Raw genomic sequence first — 26,161 nt, 5'->3', positions numbered from 1 at the left:
CTCCTATCACTGCTATATACAGTACCTGATACATATATACCCCTGTACACAGACTGTATATACTATATAATTACATGTATCTCCTATCACTGCTATATACAGTACCTGATACATATATACTCCTGTACACAGGCTGTATAACACATCACATTGTCTGTATCACAACATACACAATATAACACATCAAATCACATTTGCTAGCCCACCAAACTTTTTAAAGCATTTAAAAGAACAGCGACACCCAGCTTCGCGTCATTCTGAGCTTGCAATTCACCGGGGACGGAGGTTTCCGTCCAGTTAGCTAGGGGTTAGATTCTGGGTAGGCAGGGACAGGCTAGGATAGGAAGGAGAAGACAACCAACAGCTCTTATAAGAGCTAAATTCCAGGGAGAAGCTTGTCAGTGTAACGTGGCACTGACGGGCTCAATCGCCGCAACCCAGCTTTCCGCGGATCCTGAATGGAATACACTGACAGTGTATTCCCGTATACCCGATATATACCCCCGATACCCATTCCAATGGTGTGCCCCCCCACCTTCACCCCAGAAATACCCTGCAAGTCCCCTAGCAATAGAATTGGGGCTATATACACCCACTATTTTTGCTACTGCCATATAGTGCCATTGTCTCACTGGGAATTCAAAGAATATATTGGGCTTACATATAACTTCAATTCCAGGGAGAAGCTTGTCAGTGTAACGTGGCACTGACGGGCTCAATCGCCGCAACCCAGCTTTCCCAGGATCCTGAATGGAACACACTGACAGTGTATTCCCGTATACCCCATATATACACCCCAAATCCCCGTTCCAACGGTGTGCCCCCCCCACCTTCACCTCAGAAATACCCTGCAAGTCCCCTAGCAATAGAATTGGGGCTATATACACCCACTATTTTTGCTACTGGTATATAGTGACATTGTCTGACTGGGAATTCAAAGAATATATTGGGGTTACGTGCACCCACAATTTTTGCTACTGGTATATAGTGCCATTGTCTCACTGGGAATTCAAAGAATATATTGGGGTTACGTGCACCCACAATTTTTGCTACTGGTATATAGTGCCATTGTCTGACTGGGAATTCAAAGAATATATTGGGGTTATAAATACCCTCATTTCTGGCTACTGGTATATAGTGCCATTGTCTCACTGGGAATTCAAAGAATATATTGGGGTTATAAATACCCTCATTTCTTGCTACTGGTATATAGTGCCATTGTCTGACTGGGAATTCAAAGAATATATTGGGGTTACAAATACCCTCATTTCTTGCTACTGCCATATAGTGCCAGTTTCTGACTGGGAATTCAAAGAATATATTGGGGTTACGTGCACCCACAATTTTTGCTACTGGTATATAGTGCCATTGTCTGACTGGGAATTCAAAGAATATATTGGGGTTACAAATACCCTCATTTCTTGCTACTGCCATATAGTGCCAGTTTCTGACTGGGAATTCAAAGAATATATTGGGGTTACAAATACCCTCATTTCTTGCTACTGCCATATAGTGCCAGTTTCTGACTGGTAATTCAAAGAATATATTGGGGTTACGTGCACCCACAATTTTTGCTACTGGTATATAGTGCCATTGTCTGACTGGGAATTCAAAGAATATATTGGGGTTACAAATACCCTCATTTCTTGCTACTGGTATATAGTGCCATTGTCTGACTGGGAATTCAAAGAATATATTGGGGTTACAAATACCCTCATTTCTTGCTACTGCCATATAGTGCCAGTTTCTGACTGGGAATTCAAAGAATATATTGGGGTTACGTGCACCCACAATTTTTGCTACTGGTATATAGTGCCATTGTCTGACTGGAAATTCAAAGAATATATTGGGGTTACAAATACCCTCATTTCTTGCTACTGCCATATAGTGCCAGTTTCTGACTGGGAATTCAAAGAATATATTGGGGTTACAAATACCCTCATTTCTTGCTACTGCCATATAGTGCCAGTTTCTGACTGGTAATTCAAAGAATATATTGGGGTTACGTGCACCCACAATTTTTGCTACTGGTATATAGTGCCATTGTCTGACTGGGAATTCAAAGAATATATTGGGGTTACAAATACCCTCATTTCTTGCTACTGGTATATAGTGCCATTCTCTGACTGGGAATTCAAAGAATATATTGGGGTGACAAATACCCTCATTTCTTGCTACTGGTATATAGTGCCATTGTCTGACTGGGAATTCAAAGAATATATTGGGGTTACGTGCACCCACAATTTTTGCTACTGGTATATAGTGCCATTGTCTGACTGGGAATTCAAAGAATATATTGGGGTTACAAATACCCTCATTTCTTGCTACTGCCATATAGTGCCAGTTTCTGACTGGTAATTCAAAGAATATATTGGGGTTATAAATACCCTCATTTCTTGCTACTGGTATATAGTGCCATTGTCTCACTGGGAATTCAAAGAATATATTGGGGTTACGTGCACCCACAATTTTTGCTACTGGTATATAGTGCCATTGTCTGACTGGGAATTCAAAGAATATATTGGGGTTACAAATACCCTCATTTCTTGCTACTGCCATATAGTGCCAGTTTCTGACTGGTAATTCAAAGAATATATTGGGGTTATAAATACCCTCATCTCTTGCTACTGGTATATAGTGCCATTGTCTGACTGGGAATTCAAAGAATATATTGGGGTTATAAATATCCTCATTTCTTGCTACTGGTATATAGTGCCATTGTCTGACTGGGAATTCAAAGAATATATTGGGGTTACAAATACCCTCATTTCTTGCTACTGCCATATAGTGCCAGTTTCTGACTGGGAATTCAAAGAATATATTGGGGTTACGTGCACCCACAATTTTTGCTACTGGTATATAGTGCCATTGTCTGACTGGGAATTCAAAGAATATATTGGGGTTACAAATACCCTCATTTCTTGCTACTGCCATATAGTGCCAGTTTCTGACTGGGAATTCAAAGAATATATTGGGGCTACAAATACCCTCATTTCTTGCTACTGCCATATAGTGCCAGTTTCTGACTGGTAATTCAAAGAATATATTGGGGTTACGTGCACCCACAATTTTTGCTACTGGTATATAGTGCCATTGTCTGACTGGGAATTCAAAGAATATATTGGGGTTACGTGCACCCACAATTTTTGCTACTGGTATATAGTGCCATTGTCTGACTGGGAATTCAAAGAATATATTGGGGTTACAAATACCCTCATTTCTTGCTACTGCCATATAGTGCCAGTTTCTGACTGGTAATTCAAAGAATATATTGGGGTTATAAATACCCTCATCTCTTGCTACTGGTATGTAGTGCCATTGTCTGACTGGGAATTCAAAGAATATATTGGGGTTATAAATATCCTCATTTCTTGCTACTGGTATATAGTGCCATTGTCTGACTGGGAATTCAAAGAATATATTGGGGTTACAAATACCCTCATTTCTTGCTACTGCCATATAGTGCCAGTTTCTGACTGGGAATTCAAAGAATATATTGGGGTTACGTGCACCCACAATTTTTGCTACTGGTATATAGTGCCATTGTCTGACTGGGAATTCAAAGAATATATTGGGGTTACAAATACCCTCATTTCTTGCTACTGCCATATAGTGCCAGTTTCTGACTGGGAATTCAAAGAATATATTGGGGTTACAAATACCCTCATTTCTTGCTACTGCCATATAGTGCCAGTTTCTGACTGGTAATTCAAAGAATATATTGGGGTTACGTGCACCCACAATTTTTGCTACTGGTATATAGTGCCATTGTCTGACTGGGAATTCAAAGAATATATTGGGGTTACAAATATCCTCATTTCTTGCTACTGGTATATAGTGCCATTGTCTGACTGGGAATTCAAAGAATATATTGGGGTTACAAATACCCTCATTTCTTGCTACTGGTATATAGTGCCATTGTCTGACTGGGAATTCAAAGAATATATTGGGGTTACGTGTAGAGATGAGCGAACAGTGTTCTATCGAACTCATGTTCGATCGGATATTAGGCTGTTCGGCATGTTCGAATCGAATCGAACACCGCGTGGTAAAGTGCGCCATTACTCGATTCCCCTCCCACCTTCCCTGGCGCCTTTTTTGCTCCAATAACAGCACAGGGTAGGTGGGACAGGAACTACGACACCGGTGACGTTGAAAAAAGTAGGCAAAACCCATTGGCTGCCGAAAACATGTGACCTCTAATTTAAAAGAACAGCGCCGCCCAGCTTCGCGTCATTCTGAGCTTGCAATTCACCGAGGACGGAGGTTTCCGTCCAGTTAGCTAGGGGTTAGATTCTGGGTAGGCAGGGACAGGCTAGGATAGGAAGGAGAAGACAACCAACAGCTCTTATAAGAGCTAAATTCCAGGGAGAAGCTTGTCAGTGTAACGTGGCACTGACGGGCTCAATCGCCGCAACCCAGCTTTCCCAGGATCCTGAATGGAATACACTGTCAGTGTATTCCCGTATACCCGATATATACCCCCGATACCCGTTCCAACGGTGTGCCCCCCCACCTTCACCCCAGAAATACCCTGCAAGTCCCCTAGCAATAGGATTGGGGCTATATACACCCACTATTTTTGCTACTGCCATATAGTGCCATTGTCTCACTGGGAATTCAAAGAATATATTGGGCTTACATATAACTTCAATTCCAGGGAGAAGCTTGTCAGTGTAACGTGGCACTGACGGGCTCAATCGCCGCAACCCAGCTTTCCCAGGATCCTGAATGGAACACACTGACAGTGTATTCCCGTATACCCCATATATACACCCCAAATCCCCGTTCCAATGGTGTGCCCCCCCACCTTCACCTCAGAAATACCCTGCAAGTCCCCTAGCAATAGAATTGGGGCTATATACACCCACAATTTTTGCTACTGGTATATAGTGCCATTGTCTGACTGGGAATTCAAAGAATATATTGGGGTGACGTGCACCCACAATTTTTGCTACTGCTATACAGTGCCATTGTCTCACTGGGAATTCAAAGAATATATGGGGGTTATGTGCACCCACAATTTTTAATACTGGTATACAGTGCCATTGTCTGACTGGGAATTCAAAGAATATATGGGGGTTACGTGCACCCACAATTTTTAATACTGCTATACAGTGCCATTGTCTGACTGGGAATTCAAAGAATATATGGGGGTTACGTGCACCCACAATTTTTAATACTGCTATACAGTTCCTTTGTCTCACTGGGAATTCAAAGAATATATGGGGGTTATGTGCACCCACAATTTTTAATACTGGTATACAGTGCCATTGTCTGACTGGGAATTCAAATAATATATGGGGGTTACGTGCACCCACAATTTTTAATACTGCTATACAGTTCCTTTGTCTCACTGGGAATTCAAAGAATATATGGGGGTTATGTGCACCCACAATTTTTAATACTGGTATACAGTGCCATTGTCTGACTGGGAATTCAAAGAATATATGGGGGTTATGTGCACCCACAATTTTTAATACTGGTATACAGTGCCATTGTCTGACTGGGAATTCAAAGAATATATTGGGGTTATGTGCACCCACAATTTTTACTACTGGTATATAGTGCCATTGTCTGACTGGGAATTCAAAGAATATATGGGGGTTATGTGCACCCACAATTTTTAATACTGGTATACAGTGCCATTGTCTGACTGGGAATTCAAAGAATATATGGGGGTTATGTGCACCCACAATTTTTAATACTGGTATACAGTGCCATTGTCTGACTGGGAATTCAAAGAATATATGGGGGTTATGTGCACCCACAATTTTTACTACTGGTATACAGTGCCATTGTCTGACTGGGAATTCAAAGAATATATTGGGGTGACGTGCACCCACAATTTTTGCTACTGCTATACAGTTCCATTGTCTCACTGGGAATTCAAAGAATATATGGGGGTTATGTGCACCCACAATTTTTAATACTGGTATACAGTGCCATTGTCTGACTGGGAATTCAAAGAATATATGGGGGTTATGTGCACCCACAATTTTTAATACTGGTATACAGTGCCATTGTCTGACTGGGAATTCAAAGAATATATTGGGGTTATGTGCACCCACAATTTTTACTACTGGTATATAGTGCCATTATCTGACTGGGAATTCAAAGAATATATGGGGGTTATGTGCACCCACAATTTTTAATACTGCTATACAGTTCCTTTGTCTCACTGGGAATTCAAAGAATATATGGGGGTTATGTGCACCCACAATTTTTAATACTGGTATACAGTGCCATTGTCTGACTGGGAATTCAAAGAATATATGGGGGTTATGTGCACCCACAATTTTTAATACTGGTATACAGTGCCATTGTCTGACTGGGAATTCAAAGAATATATTGGGGTTATGTGCACCCACAATTTTTACTACTGGTATATAGTGCCATTGTCTGACTGGGAATTCAAAGAATATATGGGGGTTATGTGCACCCACAATTTTTAATACTGGTATACAGTGCCATTGTCTGACTGGGAATTCAAAGAATATATGGGGGTTATGTGCACCCACAATTTTTACTACTGGTATACAGTGCCATTGTCTGACTGGGAATTCAAAGAATATATTGGGGTGACGTGCACCCACAATTTTTGCTACTGCTATACAGTTCCATTGTCTCACTGGGAATTCAAAGAATATATGGGGGTTATGTGCACCCACAATTTTTAATACTGGTATACAGTGCCATTGTCTGACTGGGAATTCAAAGAATATATGGGGGTTATGTGCACCCACAATTTTTAATACTGGTATATAGTGCCATTGTCTGACTGGGAATTCAAAGAATATATGGGGGTTACGTGCACCCACAATTTTTAATACTGGTATACAGTGCCATTGTCTGACTGGGAATTCAAAGAATATATGGGGGTTATGTGCACCCACAATTTTTAATACTGCTATACAGTTCCTTTGTCTGACTGGGAATTCAAAGAATATATGGGGGTTATGTGCACCCACAATTTTTAATACTGGTATACAGTGCCATTGTCTGACTGGGAATTCAAAGAATATATGGGGGTTACGTGCACCCACAATTTTTAATACTGCTATACAGTGCCATTGTCTGACTGGGAATTCAAAGAATATATGGGGGTTACGTGCACCCACAATTTTTAATACTGCTATACAGTTCCTTTGTCTCACTGGGAATTCAAAGAATATATGGGGGTTATGTGCACCCACAATTTTTAATACTGGTATACAGTGCCATTGTCTGACTGGGAATTCAAAGAATATATGGGGGTTACGTGCACCCACAATTTTTAATACTGCTATACAGTTCCTTTGTCTCACTGGGAATTCAAAGAATATATGGGGGTTATGTGCACCCACAATTTTTAATACTGGTATACAGTGCCATTGTCTGACTGGGAATTCAAAGAATATATTGGGGTTATGTGCACCCACAATTTTTACTACTGGTATATAGTGCCATTGTCTGACTGGGAATTCAAAGAATATATGGGGGTTATGTGCACCCACAATTTTTAATACTGCTATACAGTGCCATTGTCTGACTGGGAATTCAAAGAATATATGGGGGTTATGTGCACCCACAATTTTTAATACTGGTATACAGTGCCATTGTCTGACTGGGAATTCAAAGAATATATGGGGGTTATGTGCACCCACAATTTTTACTACTGGTATACAGTGCCATTGTCTGACTGGGAATTCAAAGAATATATTGGGGTGACGTGCACCCACAATTTTTGCTACTGCTATACAGTTCCATTGTCTCACTGGGAATTCAAAGAATATATGGGGGTTATGTGCACCCACAATTTTTAATACTGGTATACAGTGCCATTGTCTGACTGGGAATTCAAAGAATATATTGGGGTTATGTGCACCCACAATTTTTACTACTGGTATATAGTGCCATTGTCTGACTGGGAATTCAAAAAATATATGGGGGTTATGTGCACCCACAATTTTTAATACTGCTATACAGTTCCTTTGTCTCACTGGGAATTCAAAGAATATATGGGGGTTACGTGCACCCACAATTTTTGCTACTGCTATACAGTTCCATTGTCTCACTGGGAATTCAAAGAATATATGGGGGTTATGTGCACCCACAATTTTTAATACTGGTATACAGTGCCATTGTCTGACTGGGAATTCAAAGAATATATGGGGGTTACGTGCACCCACAATTTTTAATACTGCTATACAGTGCCATTGTCTGACTGGGAATTCAAAGAATATATGGGGGTTATGTGCACCCACAATTTTTAATACTGGTATACAGTGCCATTGTCTCACTGGGAATTCCACAAATAATTTGGGGATTCATTCACCCTACATCTCAGGCTCTTGCCATATTCACCCAGGTTGTCAGTGCTGCACCAGCTCGTTCCCAGACAGCTCGGCCCGAAAAACGCGTTACCTATATAGAGGATTTGGACAATGAAGACAACATGTTCTAAATCTAATGTCTGCACCTTCTCCAGAATTAAAATAAAGGCAGCGTTTAACTTTCAAATAGCACTGCACAAAGGAAGAGCTTATCAGCTTGTCTCATGACATGCTACTGAAAAGTTTCATTTGTGTATCTTAATGTAAATATAGTTGTATAAGCTTTTTGGGTTTTAGGCACTGCCAAGTTATTTATTACCACCCGCTCCCTTATAATGATGATGACACCAAAGTCACTGTGGGTGTTCAGAGCTCACAGCTTTGGGTGACATTTGTCTTGCTCTCTGTCGGTACCAGCTGTCTTTTTGGATACCGTAAAGTTATGTTGACTTTATTAACAGCTATAGAAGCTTTAGCCAGGTTGTGACGGTGTGTAACCCTAACAACACTAAGTGGGATACACATTAATAGTCAGTCTATGTACGCTAAACGTATCACTGAAGTAATTTTTTTTCCCTCTCCCCTAATATAAGAAAGGAACAGACATTAGACCTAGACCGGGGTTCGAGGCTTGAAAAAATCCAGTATTATTTGTTCTTCATGATGTGAAATATGTGTTGAAAAGCAACCCAAGATGAAGTCAGCCATGTGTGCCAGTGTGTTACTTGGCATGCCTTTGCTGGCCCCAACTGTAAGGGTCACTCTCCATTTCCTCCATTTTCCACTCCCCTTCACACCATTTGTGGTGAAGCAATGGGATGCACTGAAGTGCACCCTCTAGCCTCGTGTGGGATAGGGACATCAGATGCCACTCCAACCCCCTCGTCTTCCTCCGCCAGCCAATGGTGCGAAGATGAGAGGAGTGTGCTCTGAATGTTTTCTGCCTAGCAGAGGCTAGTTCTCACTTACGAAAATGGCCCCACTTTGACCTGTATATCAGGCACAATGGTGTAGGTTTCAAAGAAACATGGCACCAACAAGTTGGAAAACGTGGGCCATGCGTGGACCGTGTTTGAGTCTGGCAAGCTCCAGATCTGCTACCAGGTTCCAGCCATTATCACAGGCGCAAAAATGCCAGGCCCCAGGTGTAGCAGGGAAAAAAAAATGCCATCTCAGCCAGGATGGCATCCCTGACCTCGGAGGCACTGTGCTGTCTGTCCCCCAAGCTGATCAGTTTCAGCACGGCCTACTGACATCTCCCCATGCCAGTGTTACAGTGTTTTCCGCTAGTAGCTGGGGTGGAGGTTGCAGCTTCGTAGGGTTTCAGTCTACTCCTGCCATGAATTTTGGCCTGGGAGAGGAGATAGGCCACCCCAGTTTGCACCCGGGGAACAGACTCCACCACATTCACCCTGCCTGTCATTAAAGATAAGCACTGCAGCATCCCTGACCACAGGCGCTTGTCCATGTGTCGGTGGTCAAGTGGACCTTGCAGCAAAGCGCAGAGCTCTGGGCCCGACTGATGTTATGGGACACATGCAGGCGCAAGGCAGAGACAGCACACCAAGAGAAGTAGTAACGGCTAGGCCCAGCATAGGGAGGTGCCCCAGCTGCCATCTGCTGACGGAAGGCCTGGGTCTCCAGAAGCATAAACAAACACCAACATCTCCAGGGCCAGCAGTTTATCGATGAGGCTGTTACAGGCTTGGGCATGGGGGTGGGTTGTATTGTACTTCTGCCTGCAATGAAAAGCTTGGGAAATGTGGAGTGGCTGGGAAGAGGCGCATGATGGTGCAGGCCAAAAGGGCGCATGAGGGTGAACTCCCCAATGTGTCAGAGATAGGTGTGTAGGTGTCCTTGCATCATATACTTGCACCATATTTGGCTTTGGAAGTTAATTTTGTGCCAAAAAGTGGTTAAGACAGCGATCCCTCAGCTACTCCCGTTACACTGTCTATTGAAGTTACCATCTGTGGAAGTGGACCACCATTTCTAAGATCCCAAAGGAAGCAGGCAAGAGATGTGCAGTTCAGAAAAAAAGATGAGAAAATAAGTTTAGGCTGTAGAGCACAGAGGGATCGGAGAGGACAGAGCTGGTGTCGGCCAGGTATTCCCACAACATGCGCCTATACTTGTCCCTCCTGGTGACACTAGGCCCCTGAGTGGCAGTAATTTGTCCAGGGGGGCCATTAACGTGTTCCAGACCTAGGAATAAGTCTTCCAACAGGGTAGAGTTTTGCATGCCTTTGCTTCTACCCACTGTTTTTGCTGCTTAGCTTCCCTCCACATCTACTCTGCTTTCACCCCTAAACATCACCCCAGTTTATGCCTTTGCTTCTACCCAGGTTTTTTGTTGATTTAGCTTCCCTCTACATCTACACTGCTTTAGCCCCTAGACATCACCCCTGTCCATGTGGGGTCGGTGGCCTCGTCATCCACCAACTCCTCTTCCAATTGCGCACTGCCCCCTTACTGCAAACCGCACATGACCACAGCTTGCCTTGATGGCAACTGTGTCTCATGATCCCCACTTAGGTCCAGACAAGTCGGTGGCGGGTCCAAAACCCCAAAATTGGAAGGAAATGGCAGATGCTGCAGTATTTCTAACACCTGTTCCTGGTGCTCGGGCCTGGTCTGTGTTGTACCCTGCACCCTGCTTAACGCATCTGCCATATCCGAAGTTGTGCTGAGCGCATGCTAATGTTTCGTGTCCAGTGCAATGGATGGGATGGGATTTCACATAAGTCTGCCACCCATGGCCACTCATGGTTGAGCAACTGAGGGAGTTGACTTTGACGAACCCGAGGGTTTTGGAGTTGGAACTACATCAAAGGTCTGTGCTGCTCACACACTCTGCTCAACACATGATATGTTTAGTGCCAGCAGTGTGGAGACGTCGCACAACAGCCGTTGTTCCAGCAGGTACAGGCGTTGTAGGAGTGCATAGAGGCTAGCAGCGGCAACTATACACTTTAAAAACTATCCGCACAAGCGCCACACTTTCACCAGTAGCTCAGGAACATTGGGGTACCTTTTTCAAAAGATTAGCAGCAATGAGTTAAAAACGTGGCCCAGGCATGGAATATGTTGCAGGCTGCCAAGCTACAGAGCCAATCCCAGGTTATGGCCATTATCACACATGACAACATGCCTGGGCCCAGGTGCAGTGGCAAAAACCACATTGCCGTCTCATCGAGGATGGCATGACTCACTTTGTAGGCAGTGTGCTGTCTGGCCCCCAAGCTGATGAGCTTCAGCACGGCCCGCTGACGTCTCCCCACACCAGTGTTGCAGCGTTTCCAGCTCGTAGCTGGGGTCAATTTAACAGCGGAGGAGGGTGGTGTTTCAGCCCTCCTCCCAGGAATGTTGTGTGGGGAGACAAGTCAGGCCACCACATTTTGCGACCCGGTCCACGCCTCAACTACATTCAACCACTGTGCCCAAATTGAAAGGTAGCGTCCCTGTCCGCATGCACTTGTCCATTCGTAACTGGTCACATGGAACTTTAGGGCTAAGCGCTGAATTTAGGGACCGCCTCATGTTTGGGGGAAAGTGCTGGTGTGGACGGCACAGTGCGGTGGCGCAGTAGACACTCTGCCCAAAAAGGGCAGAGTGTCCCCCAGCCGGGATTCCAACATCTCCTGGGCCAGATTTCTTGAGATGAGGCCGTTGAAGCCTTGGGCATGTGGGTGGGTTGCGCTGTACTTTAGCATGAAATGAAAGGCTTGGGAGATGGGGAGTTGCTGGGAAGAGGCGCATGATGGCGCGGGCAAAAGGAGAAATGGCAGGAAAAGGTGAGGATAAGGGTGAACTCCCCAAAGTGTCAGAGGCAGATGTGGAGGTGTCCTGGCTCCTGGTCTGGACTGCAGCGCCAGCCCTGTCAACAGTGGAAGAGGCAGTGGCCGCCAGGCCAAACGACGATTATCCTGCGCTTGCTCTCACCCACTGAGCCCAGGGCTTGCCTTCCAAATGATGGCACCCGCAAGAGGTGGTGAGATTCCTCTCCGCAGATCTCCAAACCATCTTGGACTTGCAAATTGCACTAAATTTGTCATGTAACTGACATGTATATGATGAGTCTATCCATTGTCTGTTCATTTTGGTGAAAGTCAGCCTGTCAGCTGACAGACAGCTGTGCTTGTCAGTGATGATGTCACCGGCTGCTTGTACCCCCAGTTTTTGCTGCTTAGCTTGCCTCCACATCCACACTGCTTTTGCCCCTACACATCACCCCTATCCATGCCTGTGCCTCTAGCCATAAGTCTGCCACCCATGGAAACTCATGGTGCAGAAAGTGAGGGAGCTGACTCTGAGGAACCCTTGGGTTTTGTAGCTGGTACTCCATCAAAGGTCTCTGCTGCTCACACACCCTGCTGAACATACGGTATCTAGGGTTAGAGCGTGTGGTGACCTCGCACAACAGTAGGTGCTTCAGGCAGATGTAGGCCTTGCTGGAGTGTATTGCGGCTAGCTCCAGGTACTGTAGACTTGGGAAAGTGGGTGTCCAAGTGCCGCACTTTCACCCTTAGCTCAGCTAATTTGGGGTATGTTTTTAAAAATCATTGCACCACTACATTGAACATGTGGGCCAGGCATGGAACGTGTTGGAGGCTGGCAAGCTCCAGAGCCCTCCAACAAGCTAAAAAACCTGGCCCCAGGGGCAGCGGGGATAAACAAATTGCCATCTCATCCAGGATGGCATCCCTGACCTCAGAGGCAGTGTGCTGTCCGTCTCCCAAGCTGATGAGCTTCAGCCCAGCCTGCTGACGTCTCCCCACACCAGTGTTGCAGCGTTTTCAGCTCGTAGCTGGGGTAAATCTAACAGCGGAGGAGGAGGAGGGTGGTGTTTCAGCCCTCCTCCCAGGAATGTTTTGTGGGGAAACAAGTCAGGAAAATTCTTGAAACGGGAGAGTTTTGCATCTTTGCCCTTGCTGCCTATGGACATCCCTTTGCCTCTAGCCACCATTTTCCCTGCTTTGCTTGCCTCCACATCCACACTGCTTTTGCCCCTAGACATCACCCCAGTCCATGCCTTAGCTTGTACCCCCAGTTTTTCCTGCTTAGCTTGCCTCCACATCCACACTGCTTTTGCCCCTAGACATCACCCCAGTCCATGCCTTAGCTTGTACCCCCAGTTTTTCCTGCTTAGCTTGCCTCCACATCCACACTGCTTTTGCCCCTAGACATCACCCCAGTCCATGCCTTAGCTTGTACCCCCAGTTTTTCCTGCTTAGCTTGCCTCCACATCCACACTGCTTTTGCCCCTAGACATCATCCCTATCCATGCCTCTTCCCCTAGCCATAACTCTGCCACCCCTGGAAACTCATGGTGCAGAAACTTTGGTTGCTGACTTTGAGGAACCCTTGGGTTTTGTAGATGGAACTCCATCAAAGGTCTGTGCAGCTCACACACCCTGCTCAAGATATGGTATTGTAGGGTTTCAGCGTGTGTGAATGACGGACAACAGCCTGTGTTTGGACAGATGTAGGCCTTGCTAGAGTGTTTTTAGGCTAGCAGCGACTCCTGTGCACTTGCAAAAGTGGGCGCACAAGCGCCGCATTTTCAACAGTAGCTTCGGTACATTTGGGTATGTTTTTAAAAAACTTTGCACCACTAGGTTAGACGTGGGCCAAACATGGAACGTGTTGGAGGCTGGCAAGCTCCAGAGCCGCTACCAGGTTCCAGCCATTATCACAGGCGTAAAAATGCCAGGCCCCAGGTGTAGCAGGGAAAAAAAAATGCCATCTCAGCCAGGATGGCATCCCTGACCTCGGAGGCACTGTGCTGTCTGTCCCCCAAGCTGATGAGCTTCAGCACCGCCTGCTGACGTCTCCCCACACCAGTGTTTTAGCGTTTGCCGCTAGTAGCTGTGGTGGAGGTTGCAGCGTCGTAGGGTTTCAGTCTACTCCTGCCATGAATTTTGGCCTGGGAGAGGAGATAGGCCACCCCAGTTTGCACCCGGGGAACAGACTCCACCACATTCACCCTGCCTGTCATTAAAGATAAGCACTGCAGCATCCCTGACCACAGGCGCTTGTCCAAGTGTCGGTGGTCAAGTGGACCTTGCAGCAAAGCGCGGAACTAAGGGCCCACCTGATGTTGAGTGACACGTGCTGGTGCAAGGCGGGGACGCCACACCGGGAGAAGTTGAGACGGCTAGGGACGGCATAGTGAGGTGCCACAGTTGCCATCAGGTCCGGGAAGGCGGGAGTTTCAACAAGCCGGAACGCCAACCTCTCCTGGGCCAGCAGTTTAGCGATGTTGGCGTTCTAGGCTTGCGTGGGTGGGTGGTTAGCAGTGTATTTCTGCCGGCGCTCCAATGTCTGAGAGATGGTGGGTTGTTGTAAAGAAGCGCCTGATGGTGCCTTTGATGGTGCAGGAGAAGGAGATAAGACAGAAACAGGGGAGGATGAGGGAGAAGTCAACAAAGTGGCGGAGGCAGATGAAGTGATGTCCTGGCTCGTCCTCTGGAGTGCATCGCCAGCACTGTGAGCAGAGGCAGTGGCATGAACGGCGGGCGACGTTTGTCCTGCCGTTGCTGCCTGCCACTGATTCCATTGCTTGGATTCCAAATGACGGTGCATTGAAGTGGTGGACAGGTTGCTCTTCTCAGGGCCCCTACTCGATTTCGAGAGGCAAATTGTGTAGACGACACTATATCTGTCCTCGGCGCATTCCTTGAAAAAACTCTACACCTTCAAGAAACGTGCCCTCGATGGGGGAGTTTTTCTGGGCTGGGTACAAAAGGGAACATCTTCGGACATTCCGGGTCTGGCCTGGCTTCGGCAAAGCAGCTGACCTCTGCCTCTGGACATGTCTCTGCCTCTAGCTACCCTTTTTGGTGCTGCACCTGCCTCAACATCCACACTACTTTCCCAGCTTGACATCTGCCTTGTCCAGGTGGGGTCGGTGTCCTCGTCGTCCACCACCTCCTCTTCCAACTCCTGTCTCGCCTCCTCCTCCTGCACAATGCGCATGTCAACTGGCTGCCCTGACAGCAACTGCGTCTCATCGTCGTCGATGAGGGTGGGTTGCTGGTCATCCGCCACCAAATCGACCGGAGATGGAATGGAGGAGACTCTAGTGTTTGAGCATCTGGACACAGATACTCGTCTGTTAGGTCCGTGGAATCGCGAAATGGAGGGGCAGGTTGCGGTACAGTCAAAGGAAGGGAGAACAGCTCTGGGGAGCAGGGACAGTTGGGGTTATTGTTCTGAGAAGATTGGGAATTTTGGGTGGAAGGAGGACAAGACTGTTGGGTAAGAGGAGGTAGAGGCTGACTGGCTGGTGGACAATGTGCTTTAAGCGTTATCCGACAGCCATTGCAAGACCTGTTCCTGGTTCTCGGGCCTACTAATCTTTGTACCATTCAGCCTAGTTAATGTGGAACTTTTGTGCAAAGCGCAGAACTTAGGGCCCGCCTGATGTTAAGGGACACACGCTGGTACAAGGCTCAACTCACCCTAAGTGCCAAAAACACTGCTGGTGCAAGGCTCTACTCATGCCAAGGGCCTCAATCTCTGCTGGTAGCTCAGCTTAAGGTCATGTAACTTTGTTTGGAAGGGCTCATGTTAAGGGCTAGAAAAGTGAATTTTGGAAGGTCTTACCACATCACACACACACACACACACACACACACACACACACACACTCAAAATGACAGTTAAGGGTGAGGGCTTTTGGAATTCCCATTGCCTATTCCATTTGTGGTTGTCATGGGGAACGTGATTTAAAGGGGTGGTTGTTACTGTTTGTTGAGCTTAAATTGGGGTTTGTGTCCATCCATTTGGGGAGTAAAGAAGGTTTCCAGGTATTTTCCCACTTTGATAGAGGTTTTTTTGAATGTGGAAAGTGTGTAGTTGTTAGGCAGTGATGTTGGGGTAATAGAGGGTCTTTGGTGTGTTAGATGCCCCCAGGCATGCTTCCCCTGCTGTCCCAGTGTCATTCCAGAGGTGTTGGCATCATTTCCTGGGGTGTCATAGTGGACTTGGTGACCCTCCAGACACGGATTTGGGTTTCCCCCTTAACGAGTATCTGTTCCCCATAGACTATAATGGGGTTCGAAACCCGTTCGAACACACGAACATTGAGCGGCTGTTCGAATCGAATTTCGAACCTCGAACATTTTAGTGTTCGCTCATCTCTAGTTACGTGCACCCACAATTTTTTCTACTGGTATATAGTGCCATTGTCTGACTGGGAATTCAAAGAATATATTGGGGTTACAAATACCCTCATTTCTTGCTACTGCCATATAGTGCCAGTTTCTGACTGGTAATTCAAAGAATATATTGGGGTTACGTGCACCCACAATTTTTGCTACTGGTATATAGTGCCATTGTCTGACTGGGAATTCAAAGAATATATTGGGGTTACAAATACCCTCATTTCTTGCTACTGGTATATAGTGCCATTGTCTGACTGGGAATTCAAAGAATATATTGGGGTTACGTGCACCCACAATTTTTGCTACTGGTATATAGTGCCATTGTCTGACTGGGAATTCAAAGAATATATTGGGGTTACAAATACCCTCATTTCTTGCTACTGCCATATAGTGCCAGTTTCTGACTGGTAATTCAAAGAATATATTGGGGTTATAAATACCCTCATTTCTTGCTACTGGTATATAGTGCCATTGTCTGACTGGGAATTCAAAGAATATATTGGGGTTACAAATACCCTCATTTCTTGCTACTGCCATATAGTGCCAGTTTCTGACTGGTAATTCAAAGAATATATTGGGGTTACGTGCACCCACAATTTTTGCTACTGGTATATAGTGTCAATTTCTAACTGGGAATTCAAAATGCGCAAGGCTCCCGGAAAGGGACGTGGACGAGGCCGTGGGCGAGGTCGGGGGAATGGTTCTGGGGAGCAAGGTAGCAGTGAAGCCACAGGGCGTCCCGTGCCTACTCCTGTGGGGCAGCAAGCATTGCGCCACTCCACAGTGCCAGGGTTGCTTGCCACATTAACTAAACTGCAGGGTACAAACCTTAGTAGGCCCGAGAACCAGGAACAGGTCTTGCAATGACTGTCAGAGAACGCTTACAGCACATTGTCCAGCAGCCAGTCAGACTCTGCCTCCTCTCCTCCTATTACCCAACAGTCTTGTCCTCCTTCCTCCCAAAATTCCCAAGCTTCACAGAACAATAATCCCAACTGTCCCTGCTCCCCAGAGCTGTTCTCCGCTCCTTTCATTGTCCCTCAACCTGCCTCTCCACGTCACGATTCCACGAACCTAACAGAGGAGCATCTGTGTCCAGATGCTCAAACACTAGAGTCTCCTCCATCTCCGTTCGATTTGGTGGTGGATGACCAGCAACCCACCCTCATCGACGATGATGTGATGCAGTTGCCGTCAGGGCATCCAGTTGACCGGCGCATTGTGCGGGAGGAGGAGATGAGACAGGAGTTGGAAGAGGAAGTGGTGGATGATGAGGACACTGTCCCGACCTGGACAGGGGGGATGTCAAGCGGGGAAAGTAGTGTGGATGTTGAGGCAAGTGCAGCACCAAAAAGGGTAGCTAGAGGCAGAGGTCAGCAGCTTAGGCGAAGCCAGGCCACACCCGGAATCTCCCAAGATGTTCCAGTTCGTACCCAGCCCCGAAAAACTCCCACCTCGAGGGCACGTTTCTCGAAGGTGTGGAGTTTTTTCAAGGAATGCGCCGAGGACAGATATAGTGTTGTCTGCACAATTTGCCTCTCGAAATTGATTAGGGGCTCTGAGAAGAGCAACCTGTCCACCACTTCAATGCGCCGTCATTTGGAATCCAAGCACTGGAATCAGTGGCAGGCAGCAACGGCAGGACAAAGGCCGCCTGCTGTTCACGCCACTGCCACTGCCTCTGCCACTGCCTCTGCCTCTGCCACTGCCACTGCTGACTGTGCTGGCGATGCACTCCAGAGGACGAGCCAGGACACCACTTCATCTGCCTCCGCCACTTTGTTGACTTCTCCCTCATCCTCCCCTGTTCCTGTCTTATCTCCTTCTCCTGCACCATCAAAGGCACCATCAGGCGCTTCTTTACAACAACCCACCATCTCTCAGACATTGGAGCGGCAGCAGAAATACACTGCTAACCACCCACACGCGCAAGCCTTGAACGCCAACATCGCTAAACTGCTGGCCCAGGAGATGTTGGCGTTCCGGCTTGTTGAAACTCCCGCCTTCCTGGACCTGATGGCAACTGCGGCACCTCGCTATGCCGTCCCTAGCCGTCACTACTTCTCCCGGTGTGCCGTCCCCGCCTTGCACCAGCACGTGTCACTCAACCTCAGGCAGGCCCTTAGTTCCACGCTTTGCACAAAGGTCCACTTGACCACCGACGCGTGGACAAGTGCATGCGGACAGGGACGCTACATTTCACTGACGGCACACTGGGTGAATGTAGTTGAGGCTGGGACTGCTTCCCAAACTGGCCCGGTGTACCTCGTCTCCCCGCCTAACATTCCTGGCAGGGACACGAGAAGAACACCCTCCGCTGTTAGATTGACCCCAGCTACGAGTTGGAAACGTTGCAGCACTGGCGTTGGTAGACGTCAGCAGGCTGTGCTGAAGCTGATCAGCTTGGGGGACAGACAGCACACTGCCTCCGAGGTGAGGGATGCCCTCCTCGATGAGACGGCAATATGGTTTGAGCCGCTGCACCTGGGCCCAGGCATGGTCGTTTGTGATAACGGCCGGAACCTGGTAGCAGCTCTGGAGCTTGCCGGACTCCAACATGGTCCATGCCTGGCCCACGTCTTCAACCTAGTGGTGCAATGTTTCCTAAAGAGCTACCCCAATGTTCCAGAGCTACTGGTGAAAGTGCGGCGCATGTGCGCCCACTTTCGCAAGTCGACAGTAGCCGCTGCTAGCTTAAAATCTCTCCAGCAACGCCTGCATGTGCCACAACACCGGCTTTTGTGCGACGTCCCCACACGCTGGAACTCAACGTTTCAGATGTTGAATAGAGTGGTTGAGCAGCAGAGACCTTTGATGGAATACCAGCTACAAAACCCTAGGGTGCCACAAAGTCAGCTGCCTCAGTTTCACATCCATGAGTGGCCATGGATGAGAGACCTTTGTGACATCCTACGGGTCTTTGAGGAGTCCACAAGGAGGGTGAGCTCTGAGGATGCGATGGTGAGCCTTACAATCCCGCTCTTGTGTGTTCTGAGAGAATCCCTGATTGACATCAGGGATAACTCAGATCACACAGAGGAGTTAGGGATAGCATCCGATCCGTCACAGCTGGAGAGTAGGTCCACACATCTGTCCGCTTCACTGCGTTTAATGGAGGAGGAGGAGGAGGAAGAAGAGTTGTCCGATGATGTGATGGTGATACAGGAGGCTTCCGGGCAACTTCGAATCGTCCCATTGTTGCAGCGCGGATGGGTAGACATGGAGGATGAGGAGGAAATGGAGATTGAACTTTCCGGTGGGGCCAGAGGAGTCATGCCAACTAACACTGTGGCAGACATGGCTGAGTTCATGTTGGGGTGCTTTACAACCGACAAGCGTATTGTCAAAATCATGGAGGACAACCAGTACTGGATCTTTGCTATCCTTGACCCCCGGTATAAAAACAACATCTCGTCTTTTATTCCGGTAGAGGGGAGGGCCAATCGCATCAATGCTTGCCACAGGCAATTGGTGCAGAATTTGATGGAGATGTTTCCAGCATGTGACGTTGGCGGCAGGGAGGGCAGTTCCTCCAGTAGGCAACCAAGTTCTCACCAGTCCACACAAACGAGGGGCACACTGTCTAAGGTCTGGGACACCTTGATGGCACCCCCTCGCCAAAGTGCCGCCACGGAGGGTCCTAGTGTCACCAGGCGTGAGAAGTATAGGCGCATGTTGCGGGAATACCTTTCCGACCACAGCCCTGTCCTCTCCGACCCCTCTGCGCCCTACACGTATTGGGTGTCGAAGTTGGACCTGTGGCTTGAACTTGCCCTATATGCCTTGGAGGTGCTGTCCTGTCCTGCCGCCAGCGTCCTATCTGAGAGGGTGTTCAGTGCAGCCGGTGGCATCATCACTGACAAGCGCACCCGTCTGTCAGCTGAGAGTGCCGACCGGCTCACTTTGATAAAAATGAACCACCACTGGATAGAGCCTTCATTTTTGTGCCCACCTGTGTAAAGCACCCCAACATGAAACTCCATGTCTGTACTCAACCTCTCCAATTCCTCCGCATCCTCATACTCATCCACCATAAGCGTTGCACAATTCTGCTAATACTAGGCTCCCGCCACCCTGATTTCCCCCAACTCTGCTGGTTAGAGGCTCCCTCCACCCTGATTTCCACCAACTCTGCTGGTTAGAGGCTCCCTCCACCATGAATTGGTCCAAACTGGGCTGTTTAGAGGCTCCCTCCACCATGAATTGGTCCAAACTGGGGTTTTTAGAGGCTCCCTCCACCATGAATTGGTTCAAACTGGGCTGTTTAGAGGCTCCCTCCACCATGAATTGGTCCAAACTGGGGTTTTTAGAGGCTCCCTCCACCATGAATTGGTCCAAACTGGGCTGTTTAGAGGCTCCCTCCACCATGAATTGGTCCAAACTGGGGTTTTTAGAGGCTCCCTCCACCATGAATTGGTCCAAACTGGGCTGTTTAGAGGCTCCCTCCACCATGAATTGGTCCAAACTGGGGTTTTTAGAGGCTCCCTCCACCATGAATTGGTCCAAACTGGGGTTTTTTAGAGGCTCCCTCCACCATGAATTTGCCCAAACTGGGCTGTTTAGAGGCTCCCTCCACCATGAATTTGCCCAAACTGGGCTGTTTAGAGGCTCCCTCCACCATGAATTTGCCCAAACTGGGGTTTTTAGAGGCTCCCTCCACCATGAATTGGTCCAAACTGGGATGTTTAGAGGCTCCCTCCACCATGAATTGGTCCAAACTGGGGTTTTTAGAGGCTCCCTCCACCATGAATTGGTCCAAACTGGGGTTTTTAGAGGCTCCCTCCACCATGAATTTGCCCAAACTGGGCTGTTTAGAGGCTTCCTCCACCATGAATTTGCCCAAACTGAGCTGTTTAGAGGCTCCCTCCACCATGAATTGGTCCAAACTGGGGTTTTTAGAGGCTCCCTCCACCATGAATTGGTCCAAACTGGGGGGTTTTAGAGGCTCCCTCCACCATGAATTTGCCCAAACTGGGCTGTTTAGAGGCTCCCTCCATCATGAATTGGTCCAAACTGGGGTTTTTAGAGGCTCCCTCCACCATGAATTGGTCCAAACTTGGGTTTTTAGAGGCTCCCTCCACCATGAATTGGTCCAAACTGTTGGTTTTTAGAGGCTCCCTCCACCATGAATTTGCCCAAACTGGGCTGTTTAGAGGCTCCCTCCACCATGAATTTTCCCAAACTGGGCTGTTTAGAGGCTCCCTCCACCATGAATTGGTCCAAACTGGGGTTTTTAGAGGCTCCCTCCACCATGAATTGTTCCAAACTGGGGGTTTTTAGAGGCTCCCTCCACCATGAATTTGCCCAAACTGGGCTGTTTAGAGTCTCCCTCCACCATGAATTGGTCCAAACTGGGGTTTTTAGAGGCTCCCTCCACCATGAATTGGTCCAAACTGGGGTTTTTAGAGGCTCCCTCCACCATGAATTGGTCCAAACTGTTGGTTTTTAGAGGCTCCCTCCACCATGAATTTGCCCAAACTCTGCTGGTTAGAGGCTCAATCCACCCTGATTTTCAAAACAAATGTTGGTGCCAACCTCAACTTACTACAAGGGCCAAATTCACTGCTGGTGACAAGCTCTCCTCACTGCAAGTGCCAAATACACATGTTTCAAGGTGTTTTCCTACTGTCAGAGAGGTGGTATTGAGTGTGTAAAGTGTGTAGTTGTTAGGCTGTGATGTTGGGGTAATAGAGGGTCTTTGGTGTGTTAGATGCCCCCAGACATGCTTCCCCTGCTGTCCCAGTGTCATTCCAGAGGTGTTGGCATCATTTCCTGGGGTGTCATAGTGGACTTGGTGACCCTCCAGACACGGATTTGGGTTTCCCCCTTAACGAGTATCTGTTCCCCATAGACTATAATGGGGTTCGAAACCCGTTCGAACACACGAACATTGAGCGGCTGTTCGAATCGAATTTCGAACCTCGAACATTTTAGTGTTCGCTCATCTCTAGTTATAGGTACATGGGCATGTCTTTTTTTTAGGGCCATTTATGAATATTTGGTGTCAACACTTGTAAAGAATCAAGGCAAGATCGATGAATTACACCAATTCTGGTCTTCAATAACTAGATCTGGTATTTTGATGAAGGTAACTTACAAAATTCTATCTTTTCATCAGATCTAACATTTCGGACATCCTCTAACAATCCTAAATCAGTTTGTGGTAACCTCCCAAGCTACTCCTAACATGAGCTAGCCGGGTGTATATCATGTAGCTCTCTGGCTATACATGGGATTTAGAGCTCTTTATCATTGTATACTGTTCTATACTGGAAACTATTAACAATGTAAATGTTTCTACATGTGGTGAGACTTGTCCACCATGACAGATTCCCTTTTATCCTAGCATCCTACCTATTGTGATCTACAGGGATTCTGACATTTAGCAATGTGCTAAAAAGCTATAATTGTGCCACATCTGTGACATTATAGCCGCTATCTGTCTGTTGATAAAAGGCTCTCTTTGTCCGTATGAGGCTAAAATAAGTCATTTCACTAGAGACTTTTAAAAGCCCACTCTCTAGAAGTCGTGACTTCCACTTTCTCAACTCCAAGTATTTTCAGGACAGCAGCAGATGTCTGTGTATTAATGTAATTACCACTGCCAAATAGTAACAAGTGAAAGACAAATACCTGTGAATACAGTATATGGCATTGTTTATCTAAACTGGGTCACACAGAGAAGAGGAACATTATCTGCAGACATACAGTATCTCCAGCAGTAAGAGACAATTAGTCTGCCATTTTCTTCTTCTAATGTAGAATCAAAGAAGTATTACATGCTGATACAGGGAGAGGAAACAAAGCCGAGACCATGAAATCATATGGGAAAGTATTTATATCATAAGCAGAGGAGGCAGCAGTTGGTGGCACCCTGGGTAGTCCCGTAGGACAAAATTATACAACGAGCTTCCAAATAGAAGAGAACATGAATCCTTCTCCTGTAATAAATAGAGCTTTGGCACATTTAGAAAACTGCAAGTCTTCCTTCAAAAAAAAAAGGAATGTTCTGTAATTGAAAAGTCTTTCCACGGAATAAAATAGTAAAATATTCCTTTATAACCTTGATAACCTAAACAACCAGTTCTGTTGGAACACAGATGAAAGGAGATAGGAGGAGAAGTTAGCTACTTTCCCCTATTCATAACACTGTCGAACCATAATGTCCAGCATTCCACATTTTTTGAGATTTTTATATAAATTCTCATTTTATACATTACAACTAAAAAAGGAAAGCTTTGGTCTGACACATCCAAGGCCAAGGAGACCTTTGTTCACAACCACCCTATTATCTTTTATTCTTTACAGACATAGTTCTATGTAGGAAGTCTTTGTACAGCGACAGTGATAGGAAGTTTTTCAGAGTTTGATAGATAGCCAGTGAGAGTAAATATGAGGATGGTGAAAGATGTTCAGGTGATTGAATGACAAAAATATTAGTCTAGGGAGGAAGAGAAGACCGCTACTTCTTGTCCCAGAAACTGAGGGATGGAAATCTGGAGCAATCAGAATCCGGCGCAAGAAAACGCCTCTCATTGAATTCAATGGGTTCCTTTTTCTGCGAGAATTTGTTGCCGCTTGCGGAAAAAAGAAGCGACTTGCCCCTTCTTGAGCCGAAATCTGCAGCTGAATCAGCCGCAGACGTCTGCAGCGCGACACGCCCTCCCAACTAGGCCCATTTATTTGGGCCTAATGCAGAGCGGAATGCCGCGACTGGATACCAGTGCACTGTATGCACTGCACTGGTATCCAGCCGCGGCTAGCCGTTTTTTGGACCGGATACTGAGGCGGCTTCCTCTTCAAAATCCGACCCAAAAAAACCTCGTCTGAACCGAGCCTTAGAGTTACAGAAAATGGCTGCTTAAGGTTAAGGCCCCAAGGGACATCCTGCAACAAAAAAGTGTCACAGGAAAAACTGCAGCGGCAATGAATCGTGGGTCTTCCTGCAGTGGTTTAGACAGAAAGGTCACAAAGTTTTCCTCTGTGGATTTTCTGTTAGAATTATACCTATGAGGAAACTGCCGACGTTTCTTTAGGTATAATTGACATGTTGCGATTTCAAAAGGTACTCCAGTGTTGAAAATTGAGGCTTGTCCACACCACGGTTTTTACAGCACATGAGCATGGGATACACTAGAATCCCGTTCACTTTGCCCTCACTGTAAAACGCTGTGATTTTTCCCATGGTGTTTCCGCCCCGAGCAAATCACGGTGTTTCCGTCCCGTGGGGCCCCGACCTAAAGATGATCTGTAACCAAACAGAAAATGCTAAACGCCATACATCATTTGATTCTTGCAGTGCCCCTGAATGAGTTGGTGTTCTTCTTATCAAAATCCATCCACTTGTTCAAAAGATGAATGAAAAGATGGAAACCTCTGGAAGGTTATATATGAATTCGCTCTGGTTCTAAGTGCGTGAGGGAACCATTTTAGTTTCTCAGAGACATATGAAAGGTTCCTGCCCACTTGGAGAATCAGACCTAGTGTACATTAAATCTTCCATATTTTTTTTGAATGGGTAATTGAATTTAAAAAAGAAAAACGCCAAATTCATTGAGAGAATCCAATGATGCGTCATTTATGATTTTGTATTTTGTGACATCCTTTTTAATATTATAAACAGCTGTACTAATCTGTGTATAATATTGCAGCCCATCCCTATTGAGGTACATGGGGCTAAACTGAAATACCAATTGCAAACTGTGGAGAGGTGTGGCGCTGTTTTTAGTTTTACTTTACTACTAACACTGACAGTATTACAGTATTGCTCATAACTTGCCAGTTGCTTTTATCTGACCACATTCATGTTTTCTCTACCAGGTCACCAAGATGTTGGCAGTGGTAGTGATACTGTTTGCTCTCCTCTGGATGCCCTATCGGACCCTGGTGGTGGTGAATTCGTTCATGGATCCCCCCTACCTCAATGTTTGGTTCCTCCTTTTCTGCAGATTGTGCATCTACCTTAACAGCGCCATTAACCCTATCATCTACAACCTTATGTCACAGAAGTTTCGGGCTGCTTTCAAGAATCTGTGCAAATGTGAACCAAAAAGGACAGAAAAGGCTGCCAAGTACAATGTGCCTGTCTACTACAGTGTCATGAAAGACAGTTCCCATGATAGTCCTGATCATGATCTCACAGTCCAGGAAGACCTCAATGGTTTTCCATCAAAAAAGGTCAACTTTCCAGAGAAGTGTATAGATACATCCACAACATACAGTGTTGCATGATTTCTCTTGTTCTATTTTATGCATTAGTGTGTTTAACGTATTGAAAACTGAATTCTACAATCAGATGAAAAGAATTCACTTACACACTAGTGTCCGCCATATGTGAATTACCAGTTCATTCCTCAAAGCAAACTCCCAGAATTCATTCACATTAGTGTTTCATTTTAGTTCAGGGGAATAACTACAGTGGTGCAGAGATAGCTGTGAATAAAGGGCCCCCCTCTACCACAAGTATTGTAATTGGCACATGGTACTTGGGGCACAGTTAACACATTTGTACCAGGGCCCAGAAACTTTACTAAAGACTACATATGCATATAAAGGCTATGGTTAGGGATAGGCTTAAGGTCAAGGTTAAGTTTAGGGTTATTCTTATTCATTATCAAATACCCAGATGATTAAATGGTTTCTCCTACAGTTTTATAAACTTGACAGGAAGCAGATGAA

General features: G+C 46.4%; 1 protein-coding gene across 1 annotated transcript in view; it reads left to right on the top strand.

Annotated features, from left to right (window-relative positions):
• LOC142208521 (thyrotropin-releasing hormone receptor-like) overlaps positions 1 to 25,796 on the top strand; it is an 88,260-nt gene extending 62,464 nt beyond the window's left edge. Inside the window, exon 3 of the mRNA XM_075277089.1 lies at positions 25,304 to 25,796. Within this exon, the coding sequence (XP_075133190.1) occupies positions 25,304 to 25,714 (411 nt within the window). The 3' untranslated portion in view covers positions 25,715 to 25,796. The remainder of the gene's footprint in view (positions 1 to 25,303) is intronic.
• Positions 25,797 to 26,161: the final 365 nt, after the last annotated feature.

The sequence above is a fragment of the Leptodactylus fuscus genome, chromosome 6 (assembly GCF_031893055.1).
Source record: "Leptodactylus fuscus isolate aLepFus1 chromosome 6, aLepFus1.hap2, whole genome shotgun sequence".
Classification (NCBI taxonomy): Eukaryota; Metazoa; Chordata; class Amphibia; order Anura; family Leptodactylidae; genus Leptodactylus; species Leptodactylus fuscus.
This window is presented reverse-complemented; position numbering and strand designations above follow the sequence as displayed.